The sequence below is a fragment of the Dendropsophus ebraccatus genome, chromosome 1 (genome assembly GCF_027789765.1).
Source record: "Dendropsophus ebraccatus isolate aDenEbr1 chromosome 1, aDenEbr1.pat, whole genome shotgun sequence".
Lineage (NCBI taxonomy): Eukaryota > Metazoa > Chordata > Amphibia > Anura > Hylidae > Dendropsophus > Dendropsophus ebraccatus.
In genome coordinates this window covers 10,356,047-10,380,522 of record NC_091454.1, presented here as the reverse complement: position 1 = coordinate 10,380,522, position 24,476 = coordinate 10,356,047, and the positions used below count along the sequence as shown (strand labels likewise).

At 43.8% G+C, this 24,476-nt stretch overlaps 1 protein-coding gene across 3 annotated transcripts in view; it reads right to left on the bottom strand.

Annotated features, from left to right (window-relative positions):
* Nucleotides 1-1,067: 1,067 nt before the first annotated feature.
* Nucleotides 1,068-24,476, bottom strand: part of AGBL3 (AGBL carboxypeptidase 3) — a 70,328-nt gene continuing 46,919 nt past the window's right edge. Inside the window, exons 9-24 of one of the 3 annotated variants that reach the window (XM_069951912.1) lie at nt 20,548-20,698; nt 20,276-20,402; nt 19,768-19,868; nt 17,790-17,908; nt 17,644-17,710; nt 17,293-17,382; nt 15,064-15,123; nt 11,173-11,199; nt 9,534-9,644; nt 8,076-8,129; nt 7,916-7,970; nt 7,504-7,683; nt 3,906-3,954; nt 3,674-3,813; nt 2,376-2,580; nt 1,068-2,270 (exon numbers count right to left, since the gene is read on the bottom strand). In XM_069951912.1, coding sequence (XP_069808013.1) covers nt 1,847-2,270; nt 2,376-2,580; nt 3,674-3,813; nt 3,906-3,954; nt 7,504-7,683; nt 7,916-7,970; nt 8,076-8,129; nt 9,534-9,644; nt 11,173-11,199; nt 15,064-15,123; nt 17,293-17,382; nt 17,644-17,710; nt 17,790-17,908; nt 19,768-19,868; nt 20,276-20,402; nt 20,548-20,698 — 1,960 coding nt within the window. In that variant the 3' untranslated portion in view covers nt 1,068-1,846. The remainder of the gene's footprint in view (nt 2,271-2,375; nt 2,581-3,673; nt 3,814-3,905; nt 3,955-7,503; nt 7,684-7,915; nt 7,971-8,075; nt 8,130-9,533; nt 9,645-11,172; nt 11,200-15,063; nt 15,124-17,292; nt 17,383-17,643; nt 17,711-17,789; nt 17,909-19,767; nt 19,869-20,275; nt 20,403-20,547; nt 20,699-24,476) is intronic. The other 2 variants (XM_069951922.1, XM_069951916.1) reach the window with 2 other exon arrangements.

The following is a 24,476-nucleotide window of genomic DNA, read 5'->3' as shown; positions in this document are numbered from 1 at the left end:
CTACTGAAACCAGCGACCTATATGACGGATAAACCAGCATAAAAAATCACTAAAAAGGCAAGTGTCTGTTCATCTAGAAGTAAAACAGTCAGCAGTACAGTCATGGCGGCGTGCACTCACTGGCGGTCATGGTTATGTAACAAATGAAAGCTATATGACCGCAAAATAAGGGATATGGCAGCTATAAGGAGAGGCCATTCTATATACCCTCAGCTATAAGCAGCGGCCATTCTATATACCCTCAGCTATAAGCAGCGGCCATTCTATATACCCTCAGCTATAAGTAGTGGCCATTCTATATACCCTCAGCTATAAGTAGTGGCCATTCTATATACCCTCAGCTATAAGAAGCGGCCATACTATATACCCTCAGCTATAAGAAGCGGCCATACTATATACCCTCAGCTATAAGTAGCGGCCATTCTATACACCCTCAGCCATAAGGAGCAGCCATTCTATATACCCTCATCTATAAGCAGCGGCCATTCTATATACCTATATTCTATATACATATCTTTGGGGGAATGTTATTGGCATAGCGGTGACAGACAGGCTCTACCAATGCAGTGGCATCAAACAACACCATACACTGGCCTTACAATATGAGCACAGCTCCCTGTAGTCAGTACCTGGGTAACATGCCATCAGATTTGGTTGATGGTCCCTGAAGATGCCGCACTGTGTCTTTACATTGGCGCGCAGTGATTTGGCTCAATGTGCCACCCATCATATCATATAGCGAGGAAACACTAGGACACATACTACACATGTATCAGACAGGGGGGTCATAATACTCATTAAGAAGTAGGGAAAGCAAATCGACTCCTGGTCCTTCTTATCGGCTGCCACTTACTTCACCTATGATAGAAGGAGTACATGGCTTGTCTATACATAGTCCTATATACAGTGAATGGAGTGTTCCCCCCCTTAATAATTATCACATATCTAGTTATAACCCAACTTACGATATGACTTTATTACCTTTACCTCCGGAGCAGCGCTCTTCTGAGCTCTTTGTCGCCCCCTGCTGAGTAATGCACAAAATGCAGGTCACACCATCCCATCACAGAGATTTATTCAAAGAAAGAATCAATACAAAATACATAATACATAGTAATACAGCGCAAAGCGGCCGGACTATTCCCTATGAATAGAAGAGTCCATCGCTGTTATTAATATGGTTGGTCCTGACAGCAATTATGGTGCACCACCCCCAAGTGACCAACCAATTACTATGAAAGAACCAGATCTGGACAGGCCGCAGAGTCTCGGATTTATTCATAGGTACGTATACTTTAGCCTTCATTTTATTTATTAAAACAATGTAGCATGTTTGTAAACATATCAGATGTGTCTCCATGGTTACAGACTACAAACATACCCTGTGTAGTCAGATCCCATAATCCTATAGAAACATAGAAGACTGTTGGCAGAAAAAGACCACTGTGTCCATCTAGTCTGCCCTATAATGCTCCACTCTCTCCTCAGATGAAAGGGAGAACACATGACTACAAGATCTGACAACCCCGGGTTGGTTCGTAGTCTGTAACCATGGAAACTCAAGAAAAGAAAAAAATAAGGCCAAAGTATACTTACCATTCATACATTCAATACTGGAAAGAGGATCAATGGATACTGTGTGTGTTATACAATAAGCTCCACCCAATGGCCCACTACCACAAAGGGAGCACCAATATTATACACATGATTACTGGGAGCTCATGTTACCCTTTTGGAATCAACTATGGCAATTAGGAAAGCTTTCGTCTGGACTGTGCCCCCCCCCCCCCCCCCTCACGTGAGCAAGGAGAGGGGACTGTGAACACACCGGTGGTTTACGGACGACTCATCGGGATGACGGCACTGTTTTTGGTAGAGGTACTAGACTGACTCGTTGACCGGGTTTCCTCGTCAATCCCACAAACCCATTAGAGTTCCCGTTTTTTAGAAAATGTCCCTTAGGAGGTGAAGGTATGGCTTGATCAACATCCCGATGTAGCGTAACACTTTCTACAGATCCTCCCCCTTCCCCCGTCTGTAGTCCGCTCAGGATGTCCTTCCAGGTGTTGGCGGGGAGGTTGCCATGGTCGGTGGTCACATGGTCCTCTTGAAGGTGTGGACCCATTAGCTTCCCCAGTTTCCTTTTCTGTACTTTTCCTTTACTGGAATGACCTCTGACCTTGGTGGGGGGCAAGGCCCCGGTGTTCATGGAAGACTTGTATGGTGTAAGAGGGTTGGGCACCATTTTCGGTAAAACGTTCTGCACCGCTCTGTAGGGGAATGGAAGATAAGGTATTACGATTGGTACCACTTGCACCCATGATGGGGCTAATCTGACTGGTTATACATATATATATATATATATACACACATACGTTAGGTTGGTGGCAGCAGTGGTACAGAGACTGTCCGTTCCCATAAGATAAGCTTCTGTGGAGACAGCCATGGCCGGCAGGAGGATCTCTTCCTTCTCGTATCTCAGGGGGTCCATATCTTCTCGCTTCTGGTTGCCCCCACGACTGTTTTGGGGTGCAGAATAACAGGCCTCCACCTTCTTGCTCCTCCGTTGCACAAACTTACCTTGAGATGATGTTAGAAAGAGATTATTCATCTTCAGAAAAGTCTGACCAATCATTTCCGTCTATACTTCTAACCAAGTGGGCTAAACATACACAGCTCTGCTACATCAACACACACAGCCCTGGAATATCAGCATACACACATAGCTCTGCTACATACACACCCACACAAAGATCAGCTACATCAACATAAATACACAGCTTAACAGCTTAACAACATCAGGAAACACACAGCTCTGTTACAACAATACACACAGAGCCCTGCAATATAAGCATACACACATAGCTCTGCTACACTACATACATACAGCTCTGCTACATGAACATAAATACACAGATTGGCAACATCAGGACACACACAGCTCTGTTACATCAATACACGCCTGCAATAAAAGCATACACACATAGCTCTGCTACACACACACACACCCACCCACCCACATACAGATCAGCTACATCAACATAAACACACAGCTTGGCAACATCAGGACACACACAGCCCTGCAATTTCAGCATACACACATAACCCTGCTACATACACACACCCACAAACAGCTCTGCTACATCAACATAAGTAAACAGCTTAGCAACATCAGGACACACACAGCTCTTCTACATCAATACACACACAGCCCTGCAAGATAAGCATACAAACATTGCTCTGCTACATACACACACACACACACACACACACACATTTTAGTGCAAAGTAAAGGTCCTAGCTTCAAACTTACACAAAAGAAGAGATGAAGATGAAGGTGTAGGACCTTCCATGATGTCAGAGTCATGTGACTGATCAGTTTAAACTTAGGTCCAGTACATGTTGTGGTAAGCTGGATGCATTGTGCAATTCCCATCCAGCTTCCTATCCCATATCCCGCACGGCACTAATGTCACATATCAGAACCAGGCAGGAGGAAAAGGCCTACATGGTTCTCTCTGTGGTTGGACACCGAACTGAATAAGCTCTTCACCCCTAATTTCGGAAACAGTCAAGGGGCCCTGTATGGGTGGCAGATGGTACTGTTGGGGGGAGGTGGCTGGTGGTCACGCTATAATGTATATGGTCATGGGATCTATTCTACTTCTCTTACCGCCCTGATGCTGAGCCTTCTGTACAGCAGTAGGCACCGCAGGTGGAGCAGACCCGGTCGCTCTCACAGGTGGAGGCAACACACGACCCTTGGTGTTCTTTCCCAAAACAAGTTCTCCAGACCAGACCAACTGCTTAGAACTACAAAAAGGTGAAAATCATATAAAATACTAATAATATAAAGAATGGTTTCATTCTATACATTCCATCAATGTGTATTACGTGTCACTTACTAGCAGAGCGATGGCTGCTCCTGTATGGGAGACGGGAACGGCAGCTTCCCTAAAAATCAAAGAAAATCAACTGAAAATCAAAAGATCAAAAAGTCATTCAGATTCCAAAATGGTGCCAATAAAAACGACAAGAGCTCCTGCAAAAAACGAGCCCCTACATGACCCCTGCCCCATCAGACAAAAATAAAAGTTAAAAAAGTTATTAAAAAGGTAAAAAACTAGTCTTGGAATGTGGCTAATTTTTCCTGAAGATTGTAAAAAAGCATAAAATAAAAAAAGTAAATTTGGTATTGCTGTAATTGGACTGATGTCCCTTCCCTTGAAACACTGAGGAGATGATGTAACTGCATCCTCTGGGAAAGTTTGATGTTAGGACCTTTACTTGTGTGTGTATGTAGCAGAGCTATGTGTATATTAATATTGCAAGGCTGTGTGTGTACGTAGCAGAGCTATGTGTGTATATACTAATATGGCAAGACTGTGTGTGTATATGTAGCAGAGCTATGTGTGTGTGTATACTAAAATTGCAAGGCTGTGTGTGTATATGTGTATGCAGCAGAGCTATATGTGTGTATACTAATATTGCAAGGCTGTGTGTGTGTATGTAGCAGAGCTATGTGTGTATATACTAATATGGCAAGGCTGTGTGTATATGTGTATGTATCAGAGCTATGTGTGTGTGTGTATACTAATATTGCAAGGCTGTGTGTGTGTGTATGTATCAGAGCTATGTGTGTGTGTATACTAATATTGCAAGGCTGTGTGTGTATGTGTATGTAGCAGAGCTATGTGTGTATATACTAATATGGCAAGACTGTGTGTGTATATGTAGCAGAGCTATGTGTGTGTATACTAATATTGCAAGGCTGTGTGTGTATATGTGTATGTAGCAGAGCTATGTGTGTGTATACTAATATTGCAAGGCTGTGTGTGTATGTGTATGTAGCAGAGCTATGTGTGTGTATACTAATATTGCAAGGCTGTGTGTGTGTGTGTGTGTGTATGTAGCAGAGCTATGTGTGTGTATACTAATATTGCAAGGCTGTGTGTGTATGTGTATGTAGCAGAGCTATGTGTATATTAATATTGCAAGGCTGTGTGTATATGTGTATGTAGCAGAGCTATGTCTGTGTATACTAATATTGCAAGGCTGTGTGTGTGTGTGTATGTAGCAGAGCTATGTGTGTGTATACTAATATTGCAAGGCTGTGTGTGTATGTGTATGTAGCAGAGCTATGTGTATATTAATATTGCAAGGCTGTGTGTATATGTGTATGTAGCAGAGCTTTGTGTGTGTATACTAATATTGCAAGGCTGTGTGTGTATATGTGTATGTAGCAGAGCTATGTGTGTGTGTATACTAATATTGCAAGGCTGTGTGTGTATGTGTATGTAGCAGAGCTATGTGTGTGTGTATACTAATATTGCAAGGCTGTGTGTGTATGTGTATGTAGCAGAGCTATGTGTGTGTGTATACTAATATTGCAAGGCTGTGTGTGTGTGTGTGTGTATGTAGCAGAGCTATGTGTGTGTGTATACTAATATTGCAAGGCTGTGTGTGTATGTGTATGTAGCAGAGCTGTGTGTGTGTATACTAATATTGCAAGGCTGTGTGTGTATGTAGCAGAGCTATGTGTTTATACTAATATTGCAAGGCTGTGTGTGTGTGTGTGTGTGTGTGTAGCAGAGCTATGTGTGGGTATACTAACATTGCAAGGCTGTATGTGTATATGTGTATGCAGCAGAGCTATGTGTGTGTATACTAATATTGCAAGGCTGTGTGTGTGTGTGTATGCAGCAGAGCTATGTGTGTGTATACTAATATTGCAAGGCTGTGTGTGTATGTGTATGTAGCAGAGCTATGTGTGTGTGTGTATACTAATATTGCAAGGCTGTGTGTGTATATGTGTATGTAGCAGAGCTATGTGTGTGTGTATACTAATATTGCAAGGCTGTGTGTGTATATGTGTATTTAGCAGAGCTATGTGTGTGTGTGTATACTAATATTGCAAGGCTGTGTGTGTGTGTGTGTATGTAGCAAAGCTATGTGTGTGTGTGTATACTAATATTGCAAGGCTGTGTGTGTATATGTGTATGTAGCAGAGCTATGTGTGTGTGTATACTAATATTGCAAGGCTGTGTGTGTATATGTGTATTTAGCAGAGCTATGTATGTGTGTGTATACTAATATTGCAAGGCTGTGTGTGTATGTAGCAGAGCTATGTGTGTGTGTGTGTGTGTGTGTGTGTATACTAATATTGCAAGGCTGTGTGTGTGTGTATGTAGCAGAGCTATGTGTGTGTATACTAATATTGCAAGGCTGTGTGTGTGTGTATGTAGCAGAGCTATGTGTGTGTGTATACTAATATTGCAAGGCTGTGTGTGTATATGTGTATGTAGTAGAGCTATGTGTGTGTGTGTACTAATATTGCAAGGCTGTGTGTGTATATGTGTATGTAGCAGAGCTATGTGTGTGTATACTAATATTGCAAGGCTGTGTTTGTGTGTGTATGTAGCAGAGCTATGTGTGTGTGTGTATACTAATATTGCAAGGCTGTGTATATGTGTATGTAGCAAAGCTATGTGTGTGTATACTAACATTGCAAGGCTGTGTGTGTGTGTGTGTAGCAGAGCTATGTGTGTGTGTATACTAATATTGCAAGGCTGTGTGTGTGTGTATGTAGCAGAGCTATGTGTGTGTATACTAACATTGCAAGGCTGTGTGTGTGTGTGTGTAGCAGAGCTATGTGTGTGTGTATACTAATATTGCAAGGCTGTGTGTGTATATGTGTATGTAGCAGAGCTATGTGTGTGTATACTAATATTGCAAGGCTGTGTGTGTGTGTATGTAGCAGAGCTATGTGTGTGTGTGTATACTAATATTGCAAGGCTGTGTGTGTGTGTATGTAGCAGAGCTATGTGTGTGTGTGTATACTAATATTGCAAGGCTGTGTGTGTGTGTATGTAGCAGAGCTATGTGTGTGTATACTAATATTGCAAGGCTGTGTGTATATGTATGTAGCAGAGCTATGTGTGTGTATATACTAATATTGCAAGGCTGTGTGTGTGTGTGTGTAGCAGAGCTATGTGTGTGTGTATACTAATATTGCAAGGCTGTGTGTGTATATGTGTATGTAGCAGAGCTATGTGTGTGTATACTAATATTGCAAGGCTGTGTGTGTGTGTATGTAGCAGAGCTATGTGTGTGTGTATACTAATATTGCAAGGCTGTGTGTGTGTATGTAGCAGAGCTATGTGTGTGTGTGTATACTAATATTGCAAGGCTGTGTGTGTGTGTATGTAGCAGAGCTATGTGTGTGTGTGTATACTAATATTGCAAGGCTGTGTGTGTATATGTGTATGTAGCAGAGCTATGTGTGTGTGTATACTAATATTGCAAGGCTGTGTGTGTGTGTGTGTGTATGTAGCAGAGCTATGTGTGTGTGTGTATACTAATATTGCACCTTCTTCCCCCTTCCTGTTTAGTATCTACTATTTTACACTAGATGGATTTTTTTGGTGGCTTAGGAGGATTCTGATCATTTACAGTCTGTAGGCAGGGGGCAGGGGAGTAACCTACCTGATTTGTTGTACCCACCTGGTTTGTGCGCTCCTTTCCTTAGGTCATACTCAGAGCCATCATTGGCAGTATTAGGTCTGAAAGACTCGTCGATGTCAGGGCTGATGCAGTAACAGCACGGCTCCAGGATACGGCTGAACGGGTATGGCTGGGATAGGAGATGACCCAATAATGGCAGGGGTCTTTTCCAGTTAAAACCTGGGAGAATAGGATAACATAGGGTAAGAGCTGTGATCTGTATGTTTGTGCTTGGCTCAATGGTAGTGAGCAGGGCTGTGCTGCAATACCAGAAGCAACCTGTAGACAGGGGTGGCGCTGCTCAAAGAAATCAGCTCTGTTTCTAAATGTATCAATGGTTATCAATAAAATGTATGAATGGTTATCAATTTGATGAGAGGTGCAGAGGGGTAGCGGTAGTATTTTTACTCACTATTGAAAGTGCCCGTTATATTGACGACGTCCTGGTTCCTGGCACAGGAGTGGGACTGGGTAACAAAGGGGAGAAATAGACCAAATATGCATAAAGTTAATGAAAGTTACAAGAAGAAGAGATGCCACGTGATGCAGTCTGCTCCCCATGTTGCACTCACCTTGGTTGTGATTACTTCTCCTTTGGTGTTGAACACGAGGTAGATGACAGAGACCTGTCACATATCAGAAAACAATCATTACATCTATTGTGCATTGCAGCTTATTGTTTAGACAGGTGTAGTATGGTTTATTTTATATAAGAAGAGGTACTCTGCTGCCCCCTAGTGGCCATACTTAGAATTGCTTGGTTAGTAAATATGTTACATAGGTACATATTACACAGAAAAAACATATGCCCACATGGCATTCAAGATGGCTGACATGCCATGTCTCTAAAACTGGATCAGCATCATTTTATATAGCAGTATTATTTAGGAACTAAGGTGCAGCATTATGTGCGTAATATATTGCAGTATTATGTGGTTGCTACATGGAAGTACTGTATGGGTACTATATGTCAGCATTATGTAGTTACTACATGGGGGTAATATGTGATTACTGTATGGAAGTGTTGTGGGGGTACTACATGGAAGTATTAGGTGGGTACAATATGGCTGAATTATGTGGGTACTGTATGGAAATATTGGGCACTGTAGAAGATTTATATTGTTACTATGTAGAATTATCATGTGGCTAGCATACTGCAGTATTACGTGGTTACTATATGGAAGTATGTGGGTCATATATGGAAGTATTATCTGGTTACTATGTGGAAGTAGTATGTGGGTACTATATAGAAGTACTATGTGGGTCCTATATGGAAGTATTATATGGGTACTATAAGGCAGTAATGTGTGGTTACTATGTGGAAGTATTGTATAGACACTATATGGAAGTATTATCTGGTTACTATATGGAAGTATTCTCTGGTTACTATATGGAAATATTATGAGGGTACTATATAGAAGTACTATGTGGGTCCTAAAAGGAAGTATTATATGGGTACTATAAGGCAGTAACGTGTGGTTACTATGTTGAAGTATTGTATAGACACTATATGGAAGTATTATCTGGTTACTATATGGAAGTATTCTCTGGTTACTATATGGAAGTAGTATGAGGGTACTATATAAAAGTACTATGTGGGTCCTATATGGAAGTATTATTTGGGTACTATAAGGTTACTATATGGAAGTATTATCTGGTTACTATATGAAAGAAGTATGTAGATACTATATAAAAGTATTGTATGGGTACTATATGGCAGTATCATAGGGTTACTATATGAAAGTATTGTGTGTGTACTATAGGCAGAATTACATGGGCTCATTTGAGTAGTATTTTTGTACATTGCATTTTACTTGGGTGCTATGCGGTGGTATTATATAGACTGTATATGGCAGTATTATTGGTGCTTACACTATGAGAGTCCTGAATTTTTGGTCCCACCCTAAGAGAACAGATAACCTGAGGGTCACTCTTGGCAGGTAAAGTGCTCTGTGTGCACCCAGAGACGGCAGAGGAAGAAGAAAGCAGAGGATGGGTAAAACATACATGGTCGGGGTGGGATCACAGACCTTCTTAGCACTTAGGTCCTGAGAGAGAAGCGCCTTCTCCTGCTTACTCATCCCGTCTTTCTTGGACGCTTTCTGGCGGTCGTGCAGCTTCCGGACAGAGCCGAGCTTCGCCTGAGAAGATACAAATATGGAAATCTGCGTGAAGTAATGTGGTGCTGATGTCGGGCAGGATGGGAGTTGTAGTTCAACAATAACAATAGTATAGGTAAATCTGCCCGACTGAGATGGTCCCATAGACTTGCATTGGGGGAATGTTTTGGTCACATGGCCCAGAACTGAAGGAGAACACGCTTAGCGGGCGCTTCTCCCGTCTCAATCGACATGTCGTCAAGAAATATCAATTTTTTTTTTTTAAAGAGACAGTGCCCATTTAAGGTTTAAATAGTTTAACTACTCCTCAGCCTAGTCAGGTAATGATAAAGGATGTAATGACCCCTATGCCGGGAGCCGTAGTGGCGGCCATATTGGTTATAACCCAGAAAAGTGAAGACGACTCGAGGAGATTTATGGAGGATTTCACGATTTAGAAGCCTTAGCCGCGTCCCATTGTCAGACAGGGATTGTGCGGTGTAACTGGTGATTAGACGCCCACGGGTCCGCAGAGGCATTACAGGCATCAGGGGAATAACAGGAATTATCGGCATGTAGATATCCCAGGATTTATCATAGAAAGAGTCCCCGCTCATACCTCCTTATATACAGCTATTACTAGGGCATTCAGGGCTCTGGGAGAGCCGCAGTCCTCACTCAGATATTATGCAGAGAGTGTGCTTGCTGTCAGTGAACGGAAACAGTCTTGCTTCAATTCAGAGACTGTAACCCTGTCCTATCCTGTCCTGTTCACACAGCTGGAGGTTTGTTTTAGTGTATCGGTGTAGGGAATCTCCTCTATTCTCACTATAATAGCAGGACGGACAGGGTAGTTATACTCATTGAGGAGAGCGCACTATTAGAGGCAGTGCAAGGTACACTGGGAAAAATATATGCAAATAGCTCCTCCCCAGAAACTTGCTCTCTGGCGCCATCTATTGGAGATAGAATCCCTGAAAGTCAATGCGCAACATGGCTGAGAGAAGACTGTGGCTTGGCTTAAAGGGGTACTCAAATTTTTTTTTTATCTTTTCCAAATCAACTGGTTTAAGAAAGTTACATGGATTTGTAATTTACTTCTATTTAAAAATCTCTAGTCTTCCAGTACTTATTAGCTGCTGTATGTCTTGTAGGAAGTGGTGTATTCTCTCCATTCTGACACAGTCAGGAACTGTCCAGTGCAGCAGAGGTTTTCTATGGGGATTTACTCTGGACAGTTCCTGACATGGACAGAGGTGGCAGCAGAAAGCGCTGTGTCAGACTGGATAGAATACACCTCTTCCTGCAGGACATACAGCAGCTGATAAGTACTAGAAGACTAGAGATTTATTAAATAGAAGGGATCAGGTTTATAATCCCGTCATGTTTCAGGGCACTTAAAGTTCTTCAGGTGTTGCAGGGATGCTCCCTTCATTTGTGGCACCAGAGAGCAAGCGCTCTTTCTTCTTTATAGTACACTATAGTAGTAGCACACACCTGTCACCTGTCCTGGACTCTAGCCGACTAGTTGTTAGTGTAGCATTCCTCTACAAACAATAATATATCTTACCAGCACAGACGTCTCCTCCTCACAGGACTAGGAAGCATTAAAATAATAATAATAAAAAATATATATTTTAGGTCAAGTAAGAAAATATAGAGTTAAAGGGGAAGTGTGATAAAAGACATACAGGTAGGCACAACAGATGGCCCTCCCCTCATGTCACTCCTGAATGGTTTACAGTGGTCATGTGACTGAGGTGGGGGCAGTACTGATTTTCATTAGGAAGATTTAGCAGAGAGTTGATACTGAAGCTTGGGGAGAGCTGATCTTGCTTCTAGCACCCATAGTGTCCATCAAGGGGCCAATGAGAAGCTGCGGTTTCAGGGGGTGGGGACTGTGATGTAGTGCAGGGGTCTGATTGGGTAGTGTGGTGTCTCTGACGCAACTCATTGAAGAGAGTCAAGCAATGCTGCATGGGAAACAAATTATGCAAATTAAAAAGTGTAATTATATACCTGTAATATCCGGCTTCATAAGACGTCTGTGGGTGGGCGAGGATCGGAGCGCTCAGGGGAGAGAGTGCTAAGAGGGGCAGGAGGAGAGTGCTAAGAGGGGCAGGAGGAGAGTGCTAAGAGGGGCAGAAAGAGAGTGCTAAGAGGAGCAGGAGGAGAGCGGGAAGAGGAGCAGAAAGAGATCGAGAAGAGGAGCAGAAAGAGAGCGAGAAGAGGAGCAGGAAGGGAGTGCTAAGAGGAGCAGGAGGAGAGCGGGAAGAGGAGCAGGAGGAGAGTGCTAAGAGGAGCAGGAGGAGAGTGCTAAGAGGAGCAGGAGGAGAGCGGGAAGAGGAGCAGGAAGGGAGTGCTAAGAGGAGCAGAAGGAGAGTGCTAAGAGGAGCAGGAGGAAAGTGGGAAGAGGAGCAGGAAGGGAGTGCTAAGAGGAGCAGAAGGAGAGTGCTAAGAGGAGCAGGAGTAGAGCGGGAAGAGGAGCAGGAAGAGAGCAAGAAGAGGAGCAGGAAAGGAGTGCTAAGAGGGGCAGGAGGAGAGCGGGAAGAGGAGCAGGAGGAGAGTGCTAAGAGGAGCAGGAGGAGAGCGGGAAGAGGAGCAGGAGGAGAGTGCTAAGAGGAGCAGGAGGAGAGCGGGAAGAGGAGCAGAAAGAGATCGAGAAGAGGAGCAGGAAAGGAGTGCTAAGAGGGGTAGGAGGAGAGCGGGAAGAGGAGCAGAAGGAGAGCGAGAAGAGGAGCAGAAAGAGAGCGAGAAGAGGAGCAGGAAGGGAGTGCTAAGAGGAGCAGAAGGAGAGTGCTAAGAGGAGCAGGAGGAGAGCGGGAAGAGGAGCAGGAAGGGAGTGCTAAGAGGAGCAAGAGGAGAGTGCTAAGAGGGGCAAGAGGAGAGTGCTAAGAGGGGCAGGAGGAGAGCGGGAAGAGGAGCAGGAAGAGAGCAAGAAGAGGAGCAGGAAAGGAGTGCTAAGAGGGGCAGGAGGAGAGCGGGAAGAGGAGCAGGTGGAGAGTGCTAAGAGGAGCAGGAGGAGAGCGGGAAGAGGAGCAGAAGGAGAGTGCTAAGAGGAGCAGGAGGAGAGTGCTAAGAGGGGCAGGAGGAGAGCGGGAAGAGGAGCAGAAGGAGAGCGAGAAGAGGAGCAGAAAGAGAGCGAGAAGAGGAGCAGGAAGGGAGTGCTAAGAGGAGCAGGAGGAGAGTGCTAAGAGGAGTAGGAAGAGAGTGATCAGAGGAGCGGGAAGAGAGTGTTTAGAGGAGCAAGAGGAGAGGGCTAAGAGGAGCAGGAAGGGAGTACTAAGAGGAGCAGGAACAGAGGGCTAAGGGGAGCAGGAAGAGAGTGCTAAGAGGAGCAAGAGGAGAGTGCTCAGAGGAGCAGGAGGAGAGTGCTCAGAGGAGCAGAAGGGAGTGCTAAGAGGAGCAGGAGGAGAGTGCTCAGAGGAGCAGGAGGAGAGTGCTCAGAGGAGCAGAAGGGAGTGCTAAGAGGAGCAGGAGGAGAGTGCTCAGAGGAGCAGGAGGAGAGTGCTCAGAGGAGCAGAAGGGAGTGCTAAGAGGAGCAGGAGGAGAGTGCTCAGAGGAGCAGGAAGGGAGTGCTGAGAGGAGCAGGAGGAGAGCGAGAAGAGGAGCAGGAAGGGAGTGCTAAAAGGGGCAGGAGGAGAGTGCTCAGAGGAGCAGGAGAAGAATGCTCAGAGGAGCAGGAGGAGAATGCTCAGAGGAGCAGGAGGAGAGTGCTCAGAGGAGCAGGAGGAGAATGCTCAGAGGAGCAGGAGGAGAATGCTCAGAGGAGCAGAAGGGAGTGCTAAGAGGAGCAGGAGGAGAGTGCTCAGAGGAGCAGGAAGGGAGTGCTGAGAGGAGCAGGAGGAGAGCGAGAAGAGGAGCAGGAAGGGACTGCTAAGAGGGGCAGGAGGACATTGCTCAGAGAGAAGAGTGCTAAGAGGAGCAGTAAGAGAGTGCTAAGAGGAGAATCAGGAGAACGCTCAGAGGAGCAGTAAGAGAGCGGGAAGAAGAGCAGGAAGGAAGTGCTAAGAGGAGCAGGAGGAGAGTGCTCAGAGAGAAGAGTGCTAAGAGGGGCACTAAGAGAGTGCTAAGAGGAGCAGTAAGAGAGTGCTAAGAGAAGCAGGAAGAGAGCGCTCAGAGGAACATGAAGAGAGTGCTCAGAGGAGCAGTAAGAGTGCTAAGAGGAGCAATAAGAGAGTGCTAAGAGGAGCAGAAGCAGAGCATTCAGAGGAGCAGAAAGAAAGTACTAAGAGGAGCAGAAAAGAGAGCTTAGAGGAGCAGCAAGAGAGTGCCCAGAGATGCAAGAAGAAAGTGCCTAAAGGAGCTGGAAGAGAGCGCTCAGAGGAGCAGGAAGAGAGCACTCAGAGGAGCAGGAAGAGAGCACTCAGAGGAGCAGGAAGAGAGCACTCAGAGGAGCAGGAAGAGAGCACGAAGAGAGCACTCAGAGGAGCAGGAAGAGAGCAGGAAGAGAGCACTCAGAGGACAGGAAGAGAGTGCTCAGAGGAGCAGGGGGAGAGTGCTCAGTGATCTGATAGAAGCTACAGACATTGAAAAAAAACTCAAGGGTTTATATGTTACAATTCAGTTCCCGCTCGTGACGCCACAAACCAAAGCCAGCCACATACATGACAGCCTCAATACTTACCTCTAAAGGCACAGTGACTGCAACTATTATAGAGGAAAATACTATAGTGGCACTATGGCTGTAACTATGATAGAGGACAGTGTCTGGAAATACTATAGAGGCCAGGTGTCTTAAAGGGTTTATTAATAGCGCATAGCGCATGGCTGGATGGCGCATGTATGTGATGGCTGGAGTTCCCCTTGAAGCCTATAACAGAACACAGATCTGCAGACACTTGATGGATTTGGAGGACTAGATGTTAGGTAAAGAAGATTATTTTCACATCAGAAACACGCATACACACACAGGCTTTTAATGAGTTTTCTCCTCCTCGCTGCAGTTGGTCCTCCCTTAAAGTGTTCTATATAACCTACATATAATGTTATGTGACTATAGTGCCTTACAGATCCGGCACTGACGCATCATGAATGCAGCTCTGGATGTGAGTGGAGTATAAAACACCAGGGAGTCAGAAAACTCACTAAAAACTCTTAGCTATAAAGGCACGCCAAAGAACATTTACGTTCTGCTGATCCCGACTCGTCCACCCCGACCAGGCGTTTTTTTCGGCACCTGATTCACCAATGGATTTGTAAGGGGGCAATGTCGCCTCCTTAAAAAAAATAACAGACACATACCAGAAAGAGGTAAGTTACTTCTTAAAGGGGAAGTACACTGTAATATCCACCAGGATACAGAATGCTATAACAATGTCAATGTGCCACTGAGGAGTCTAGGAAAGTTGGGTGACAACTAATATGGCCACTCTTATAGGGGCTTCACGCAGCTTTCTTGTTCTCCTTGATAGATTTATACAACCGATACTTCTAATATGGAGGCAATTCTGATACTTACAGTCTCCAAACTCCGCACTATCACCGCTCTCGGTTTCTCTCTTCTGTTTTCATCATCTTCCTGGACAAAGCAAATGTCACACATTAATGTCCCACTAGAGCCCCCCTAACAGCGACAGCCTTAGAGCCCCCATAACAGTGACAGCCTTAGAGCCCCCATAACAGTGACAGCCTCAGAGCCCCCCGTAACAGTGACAGCCTCAGAGCCCCCCTAACAGTGACAGCCTCAGAGCCCCCATAACAGTGACAGCCTCAGAGCCCCCCTTACAGTGACAGCCTCAGAGCCCTCCTTACAGTGACAGCCTCAGAGCCCCCTTAACAGTGACAGCCTCAGAGCCCCTAACAGTGACAGCCTCAGAGCCCCCCGTAACAGTGACAGCCTCAGAGCCCCCATAACAGTGACAGCCTAAGAGCCCCTAACAGTGACAGCCTCAGAGCCCCCCGTAACAGTGACAGCCTCAGAGCCCCCCGTAACAGTGACAGCCTCAGAGCCCCCCTAACAGTGACAGCCTCAGAGCCCCCATAACAGTGACATCCTCAGAGCCCCCCTAACAGTGACAGCCTCAGAGCCCCCCTTACAGTGACAGCCTCAGAGCCCCCCTTACAGTGACAGCCTCAGAGCCCTCCTTACAGTGACAGCCTCAGAGCCCTCCTTACAGTGACAGCCTCAGAGCCCTCCTTACAGTGACAGCCTCAGAGCCCCCATAACAGTGACAGCCTCAAAGCCCCCCTAACAGTGACAGCCTCAGAGCCCCCCTAACAGTGACAGCCTCAGAGCCCCCTAACAGTGACAGCCTCAGAGCCCCCTAACAGTGACAGCCTCAGAGCCCCCCACTATAAGGACGGTCCCCCGCAGGGGTTAATAGCACAGCATCCTGAGCCGGTGGCGGACGCAGATGGGGGGGGGGGGGGGCTAGGAACGTCTCCGCTATTGAAATGCCAAACAAAGGTGAGACAATTAGAGTGAGTAATGGCGCTAATCACCGGCGCTCACTTCCAGGTGGTGGAGTTACTCCGACCTTTTCCGCGATAAGTTTTTGATGCGTCTCCGGTGGATACAGGTGGCGGGAGGCGATACAGAGATCAGCGGCAGGAGGAAAGAGAAACCGCAACGTGCAAGGAGATGCCGGTGTGTGTGGGGGGTAACTATACAGGGGGGCTATATGGGGGAGGGGGGAGAACTATATACGTGGGGGAACTATATAGGTAGTTACTATACAGGGGGGGCTATATGGGGGAGGGGGGAGAACTATATACGTGGGGGAAAACTATACAGGGGGAAACTATACGGGGGGGGGAGACTATACAGGGGAAACTATACAGGGGAAACTATACAGGGAGGAAACTATACGGGGGGAAGGGGGAGACTATACAGGGGGGAACTATACAGGGGAAACTATATGGGGGAAACTATACGGGGGGGGGGGACTATACAGGGGAAACTATACAGGGGAAACTATACAGGGAGGAACTATATGGTAGGAACTAAAGGGGGGGAATATACAAGGGGAACTATACGGGGGGACTATATGGGGTAACTATACAGGGGGAACTATATGGGGGGAACTTTACAGGGGGGAACTATACAAGGGGGAACTATATGGGGGTAACTATACAGGGGGAACTATATGGGGGGAACTTTACGGGGGGGAACTATACGGGGGTAACGATACAGGGTGTAACTATATGGGGGGCTATAAAGGGGGTTATTATACGGGGAGTAACTATAAAGGGAAGAACTATACAGGGGGAACTATATGGGGGTAACTATACAGGGTGTAACTAAAAAGGGGAGAACTATAAAAAGGGAACTATATGGGGGGGGAACCATACAGGGGAACTTTACAGGGGAGAAACTATACAGGGTGTAAGAATACAGAGTGTATTTATACATGGTGTAAGGATATAGGGTTTAGCTATACAGGGGGAACTATATGGGGGTAATTATACAGGGTGTAATGATACAGGGTGTCACCATACAAGGTGGAAGGATAGAGGGTGTCACTATACAGGGTGTAAGGATACAGATGTATATATATACAGGGTGTAAGGATACAGGGTGTATATATACAGGGTGGAAGGATACAGGGTGTATATATACAAGGTGTAAGGATACGGGGTGTATATATACAGGGTGTCACTACACAGGGTGTATATATACAGGATGTAAGGATACAGAGTGTCACTATACAGGGTGTAAGGATACAGGGACTATATCCGCCCCTCTTACCTGCGGATCTTGGCTCGGGAGGCCTCCTGGCGTTTTCCTCTGGGAATTCCTTTCTCTCTTTGACTTGAGCCTCTTCCTCCGTGGCTTCACCTATACATCACCAGAAAGAACCAGTGTTCATCCTGAGCTTCCTGCTTCATGAATAGAACTCAAGTCCCTCAGTGAAAACTGACACACAGGAGGTAAAGGAGGACTCCCCCCAGCTGTGCTCAAATGCTATAGACTAACACAGTCTAAAGAACTAAAAGAGTGCTGTGAGTCCCGGAGACAGACAGTGTAGCAGTATACACCAGGGGTATACATGTCCCTATGTGCTGTATACATCAGTGTGGGGGAGGGCCGCTCTCCTACCTTACAGGCTAGCTCCATCAGGTGGGCAGGAGGGCCATTCGAGTCGGAGCTGTCCGATCCTCCGGTGCTGAAACCAACAGAGAACAGTCACACATAGGTATACGGTATATACTCACACCACAGCTCTGCACCTCCACTTCACTTACCTGGAATCAAGATCCGATAAGACGTCTTCAAAAACAGCGTCAGACTGCAGGCCGAGGGGGTGACTACAGTTCACTCGCTGCTTTACCATCTCCTCCAGTTCTCTCAGACATGGGTAATACTAGAAACAGATATAGTGGTCACATACCTGTATATAGGGAGCAGTATTATAGTAGTTATATTCCTGTATATAGGAGCAGTATTATAGTAGTTATATTCTTGTATATAGGAGCAGTATTATAGTAGTTATATTCCTGTATATAGGGGGCAGTATTATAGTAGTTATATTCTTGTATATAGGAGCAGTATTATAGTAGTATATTCCTGTATATAGAAGCAGTATTATAGTAGTTATATTCTTGTATATAGGAGCAGTATTATAGTAGTTATATTCATGTATATAGGAGCAGTATTATAGCAGTTATATTCCTGTATATAGCAGCAGTATTATAGTAGTTATATTCTTGTATATAGGAGCAGTATTATAGTAGTTATATTCCTGTATATAGGAGCAGTATTATAGTAGTTATATCCCTGTATATAGGGAGCAGTATTATAGTAGTTATATTCCTGTATATAGGGGGCAGTATTATAGTAGTTATATTCTTGTATATAGGAGCAGTATTATAGTAGTATATTCCTGTATATAGAAGCAGTATTATAGTAGTTATATTCTTGTATATAGGAGCAGTATTATAGTAGTTATATTCATGTATATAGGAGCAGTATTATAGCAGTTATATTCCTGTATATAGGAGCAGTATTATAGTAGTTATATTCCTGTATATAGGAGCAGTATTATAGTAGTTATATTCCTGTATATAGGAGCAGTATTATAGTAGTTATATTCCTGTATATAGGAGCAGTATTATAGTAGTTATATTCCTGTATATAGGAGCAGTATTATAGTAGTTATATTACTGTATATAGGAGCAGTATTATAGTAGTTATATTCTTGTATATAGGAGCAGTATTATAGTAGTATATTCCTGTATATAGAAGCAGTATTATAGTAGTTATATTCTTGTATATAGGAGCAGTATTATAGCAGTTATATTCCTGTATATAGGAGCAGTATTATAGTAGTTATATTCCTGTATATAGGAGCAGTATTATAGTAGTTATATTCCTGTATATAGGGGGCAGTATTATAGTAGTTATATTTCTGTATATATCGGCAGTATTATAGTAGTTATATTCTTGTATATAGGGGGCAGTATTATTGTAGTTATATTCCTGTATATAGGAGCAGTATTATAGTAGTTATATTCCTGTATATAGGAGCAGTATTATAGTAGTTATATTCCTGTATATAGGAGCAGTATTATAGTAGTTATATTCCTGTATATAGGGGGCAGTATTATAGTAGTTATATTCCTGTATATAGGAGCAGTATTATAGTAGTTATATTCCTGTATATAGGAGCAGTATTATAGTAGTTATATTCCTGTATATAGGGGCAGTATTATAGTAGTTATATTCCTGTATATAGGAGCAGTATTATAGTAGTTATATCCTTGTATATAGTAGCAATACTATAGTAGTGACAATATTATGCACAGGGTGCAGTATGCAGTGTGTATTCATAGGTAAAATGTGTCACCTCTATTTTATAAAATGTTCTTTACCATCTGAGTGTTTACCGCATGACTGAATAAAGTTGTTGGCCGCACATGTAGGTTGTGAGTCCTGATCCTGTCATCTCCTATATGACGTCTATCTGCTGAAGCTGCGACAATCTTTTTCCCCGGCACAGGAGCAGTACCAGTAATGAGATCACGGTCACCTTAGGAAAGTGAATACCGTAACCGGCCTATGTCGACCTGTTCCAGGTTGTGAATGTTCTCAGCTGCCGCATGTTGTGTTGTCAGGGAAGTCATCTCCCTCAGAAACCAATATGACTCAGACTTCTCAGAATGAGTCCTCGCCTCTCAGGGTCGGGGACTTGCTATGTATTTCCCACCGGAGCGGCGCGCTTACCTTAGTTTTGTCCGGGTCACAATAATCTAAAAGTGCATCACAGAAATGGTAACCCAGCGACTCCAGATCCTTTGTGCTGAAATGAGTTCCGCGTCTCTTACCTGTAATTTACAGAAAGGATCAGCGATGAAGTCGCTTTATGATCTATTTCTGTCCTGATTACGCATAAGAGGCGCATAGTTTTTAAATGAATTGATGTCAGAAAGTCATACAGATTTGAAATTTACTTCTATTACAAAAACTCAAGTCTTCCAGTACTTATCAGCTGCTGTATGTCCTAAAGGAAGTGGTATATTATCTCCAGTATGACACAGTGCTCTCTGCTGCCACCTCTGTCTATGTCAGGAATTGTCCAGAACAGAAGCAAATCCCCATAGAAAACCTCTCTTGCTCTGGACATTTCCTGACATGGACAGAGGTGGAAGCAGAGAGCACTGTGTTAGACTAGAAAGAATCTATTCTCTATAGGATAGGGGTGAGGGGTATGTGATAGAACAGGTGAACTTACCCAGAGACGACCCGCAGAATGTGGCCTCCAGGGTGTAGCTGTTCCGGATGCCCATTCTCCACATGACCACACGGCCCGTCCCTTCCTTGGTTCTCTGAACTTTGAACTTGCAGCCTGAAAATGAGAACTGAATGGGACATCGGTAAGGACATGAGCTATGGATAACAATGTTCTATTTATGTTAGTAGTGCTGAACTGCATTACCACACACTACCAGAGGTCTGGGGGGGCGAGAAAAAAAAAGGGTTTGGAAAAAACTCTTTATTGATTACCTTGTCTGGTGAGAGCTTGCTGAGCATTAGAGGGAAAATACGCTCATACAGACGACTGTCACTGCCTCTACACCCGTACATGAAGACGTTCTGCTTCCTGCTGTGTCCATGCAGATCACAATACAGCAGTATCTCCCGCTCCTCCATCACCCTGTATATAGGAGCAGTATTATAGTAGTTATATCCCTGTATATAGGGAGCAGTATTACAGTAGTTATATTCCTGTATATAGGAGCAGTATTATAGTAGATATATTCCTGTATACAGGAGCAGTATTATAGTAGTTATATCCCTGTATATAGGGAGCAGTATTACAGTAGTTATATTCCTGTATATAGGAGCAGTATTATAGTAGATATATTCCTGTATATAGGAGCAGTATTATAGTAGATATATTCCTGTATATAGGAGCAGTATTATAGTAGTTATATTCTTGTATATAGGAGCAGTATTATAGTAGTTATATTCCTGTATATAGGATCAGTATTATAGTAGTTATATTCCTGTATATAGGAGCAGAATAATAGTAGTTATATCCCTGTATATAGGAGAAGTATTATAGTAGTTATATATTCTTGTATATAGGAGCAGTATTATAGTAGTTATATTCCTGTATATAGGAGCAGTATTATAGTAGTTATATTCCTGTATATAGGAGCAGTATTATAGTAGTTATATTCTTGTATATAGGGGGCAGTACTATAGTAGTTATATTCCTGTATATAGGAGCAGTATTATAGTAGTTATAGTAGTTGCTGCAGCTATGGTGAGCGCAATACCTTATCCAGACTTGTGCTGCTTGGGGGCGACCTTCTCCGCCGGCGGTGCTGGCCGGGTTCTGGTGTGGTGTTTTTGGGTCTGGTCCTGTGGCATGGGGGTCGCAGGGCCGTCCCATGGCCCCCGTTCCCTGACTGTGCACGCCTGCGGGGTTGGTGGCCACTGACTGGCACGGTGTGGACTTAGTGTAGGGACCCATGTGTATCAGATACCGGCACGAGGTACATGGGGCAGTATGGCTTGATCAATTCATACACAAAATTCTGATGTGTTTTTTATTTAGCCTAGCGGCACTAGTATCAGCCATAGGTGTGAGGTGCAGCACTCTGTTTCTTCCCTGAACCGCATTATAGTAGCTATATTCCTGTATATAGGAGCAGTATTATAGTAGTTATATTCTTGTATATAGGGGGCAGTATTATAGTAGTTATATTCCTGTATATAGGAGCAGTATTATAGTAGTTATATTCTTGTATATAGGAGCAGTATTATAGTAGTTATTCCAAAAAGAGAGACAAAGAAGCTTGCACTCACCAAAAAACTGCTGCGGTATAGATCCGTTTATTTCATCTTCATAGACGTGAATGGGGAGGGGAAGTGAAGGCAGGGGCGTCCGATGGCTACAGCCGTTTCACGTGACTAATCACGCCTCTTCTGGCCTGGGGACCCAGGCCAGAAGAGGCGTGATTAGTCACGTGAAACGGCTGTAGCCATCGGACGCCCCTGCCTTCACTTCCCCTCCCCATTCACGTCTATGAAGATGAAATAAACGGATCTATACCGCAGCAGTTTTTTGGTGAGTGCAAGCTTCTTTGTCTCTCTTTTTGGAATACTATATACTCTGTTTAAGCATTGCACCCCTATGCTGCACACCGTTAGCCTTACATCCTCTGTGTATACGTCCTAGCTCATGGGCATGTATAATAAGTTACTGGACTTTGGTGCAAACTCAGAATTTCTCTCCCAGTTTTGATTATAGTAGTTATATTCCTGTATATAGGAGCAGTATTATAGTAGTTATATTCTTGTATATAGGGGGCAGTATTATAGTAGTTATATTCCTGTATATAGGAGCAGTATTATAGTAGTTATATTCTTGTATATAGGAGCAGTATTATAGTAGTTATATTCTTGTATATAGGGGGCAGTATTGTAGACACCCTTAGGCTTTTGGGATGCACAGTCGTACTTTCATAATAATCAGTTTCCTAACATAAGAACAACAATAATGTCAGTGACCACTAGGGGGCACACTGACACAGTACAGAACTCCTGGCAGCCGCAGTGCACTTTCTTATTTCACACATTTTAGATACAGAGGATAATTTTTTTTCCATTTTGTGCAGACATTACGGGATGAAACCCGCTTTGCTGTGATAAATGCAGATCTGACTCCTGTGTGAGTGACAGCTCCAGATAGACCATTACAGGTAATCAGCTCCACAATGAGAGATTTAGGCCGCTGAAGTGGAAGCTGCGTGAGCAGAGATGGAGTCGGTGTTGTCAGCGGGAATTATTATTATTGAAATAATGATTATTATCTTTTATCTTATGTATAAAGGCTTGGGAATAAAAGAATGTGAGTTCCATCATCTCACATCTGCAAGGATGGAAAGACAATGACAATGTAAGTGTCTGAGCCGGCAGCATGTAGTGAGGACATATAGTGCACTGTGTGCCGCCACATAGTCACACCAAAATTAAAGCGGTATTATTTATCCTCTATTAAGTTGTCTCATCTGGGCTCTGTGTGGTGGTATTATTTATCCTATGTCCAGAAGTCTTATCTGAGCTCTGTATTGCGGTATTATTTATCCTGTGTATGGTAGTCTTATCTGGGCTCTGTATGGTGGTATTATTTATCCTGTGTCTGGTAGTCTTATCTGAGCTCTGTATGGCAGTATTATTTATCCGGTGTATGGTAGTCTTATCAGAGCTCTGTATGGTGGTATTATTTATCCTGTGTATGGTAGTCTTATCTGAGCTCTGTATGGTGGTATTATTTATCCTGTGTCTGGTAGTTTTATCTGGGCTCTGTATGGCAGTATTATTTATCCTGTGTATGGTAGTCTTATCTGAGCTCTGTAAAGTGGTGTTATTTATCCTCTGTATGGCAGTCTTTTCTAGGCTCTAAGGTGATATTTCTAAGGCATTATATGGCAGCATTTTTTATCCTCTGTCTGGTCTGTATCAGAGCTCTGTATGGCGGTATTATTTATCCTGTGTTCAGTAGTATCATCTTGGCACTGTATAGCAGTATTATTTATCACCTGTGTGGTAGTCTTATCTGGGCTCTGTATGGAGGTATTATTTATCCTCTTTCCAGCTGTGTTATCTGAGCTCTGTATGGTGGTATTATTTGTCATCTCTTGTTGTAGTCTTATCTGGGCTCTGTATAGTGGTATTGCTTTCTTCGGTAGTCTTATCTGGGCTCTGCATGGCGGTATTATTTATGCTCTATCCAGTTTTCTTATCTGGGCTCTGTATAGAGGTATTATTTATCATCTGTGTGGTAGTCTTCTCTGGGCTCTGTATGGTGGTTATATTTATCATCTGTATTGTAGTCTTATCTGGCCTCTGTATAGCAGTACTATTTATCTTCTGTAAGGTAGTCTTATCTGGGCTCTGTATGGTGGTATTATTTATCCTGTGTCTGTTAGTCTTATCTTAGCTCTGTATGGTGGTATTATTTTCCCTATGTCCAGTAGTCTTGTCTGGGCTCTGTATAGAGGGATTATTTATCATCTGTATGGTAGTCTTATCTGGGCTCTGTATAGCGGAATTAATTATCTTCTATCAGGTAGCCTTATCTTGGCTCTGTATAGTGGTATTGCTTTCTTCGGTAGTCTTATCTGGGCTCTGTATGGCGGTATTATTTATCTTCTATCCAGTAGTCTTGTCTGGGCTCTGTATAGAGGTATTATTTATCATCTGTGTGGTAGTGTTATTTGGGCTCTGTATGGTGGTATTAATTATCTTCTATCAGGTAGCCTTATCTGGGCTCTGTAAAGCGGTATTAATTATCTTCTGTAAGGGTCCATTTACACAGAAAGATTATCTGACAGATTATCTGCCAAAAATGTGAAGCCAAAGCCAGGAATGGATTTGAAAAGAGGAGAAATTTCAGGCTTTTCTTTATGACCTGATCTCTG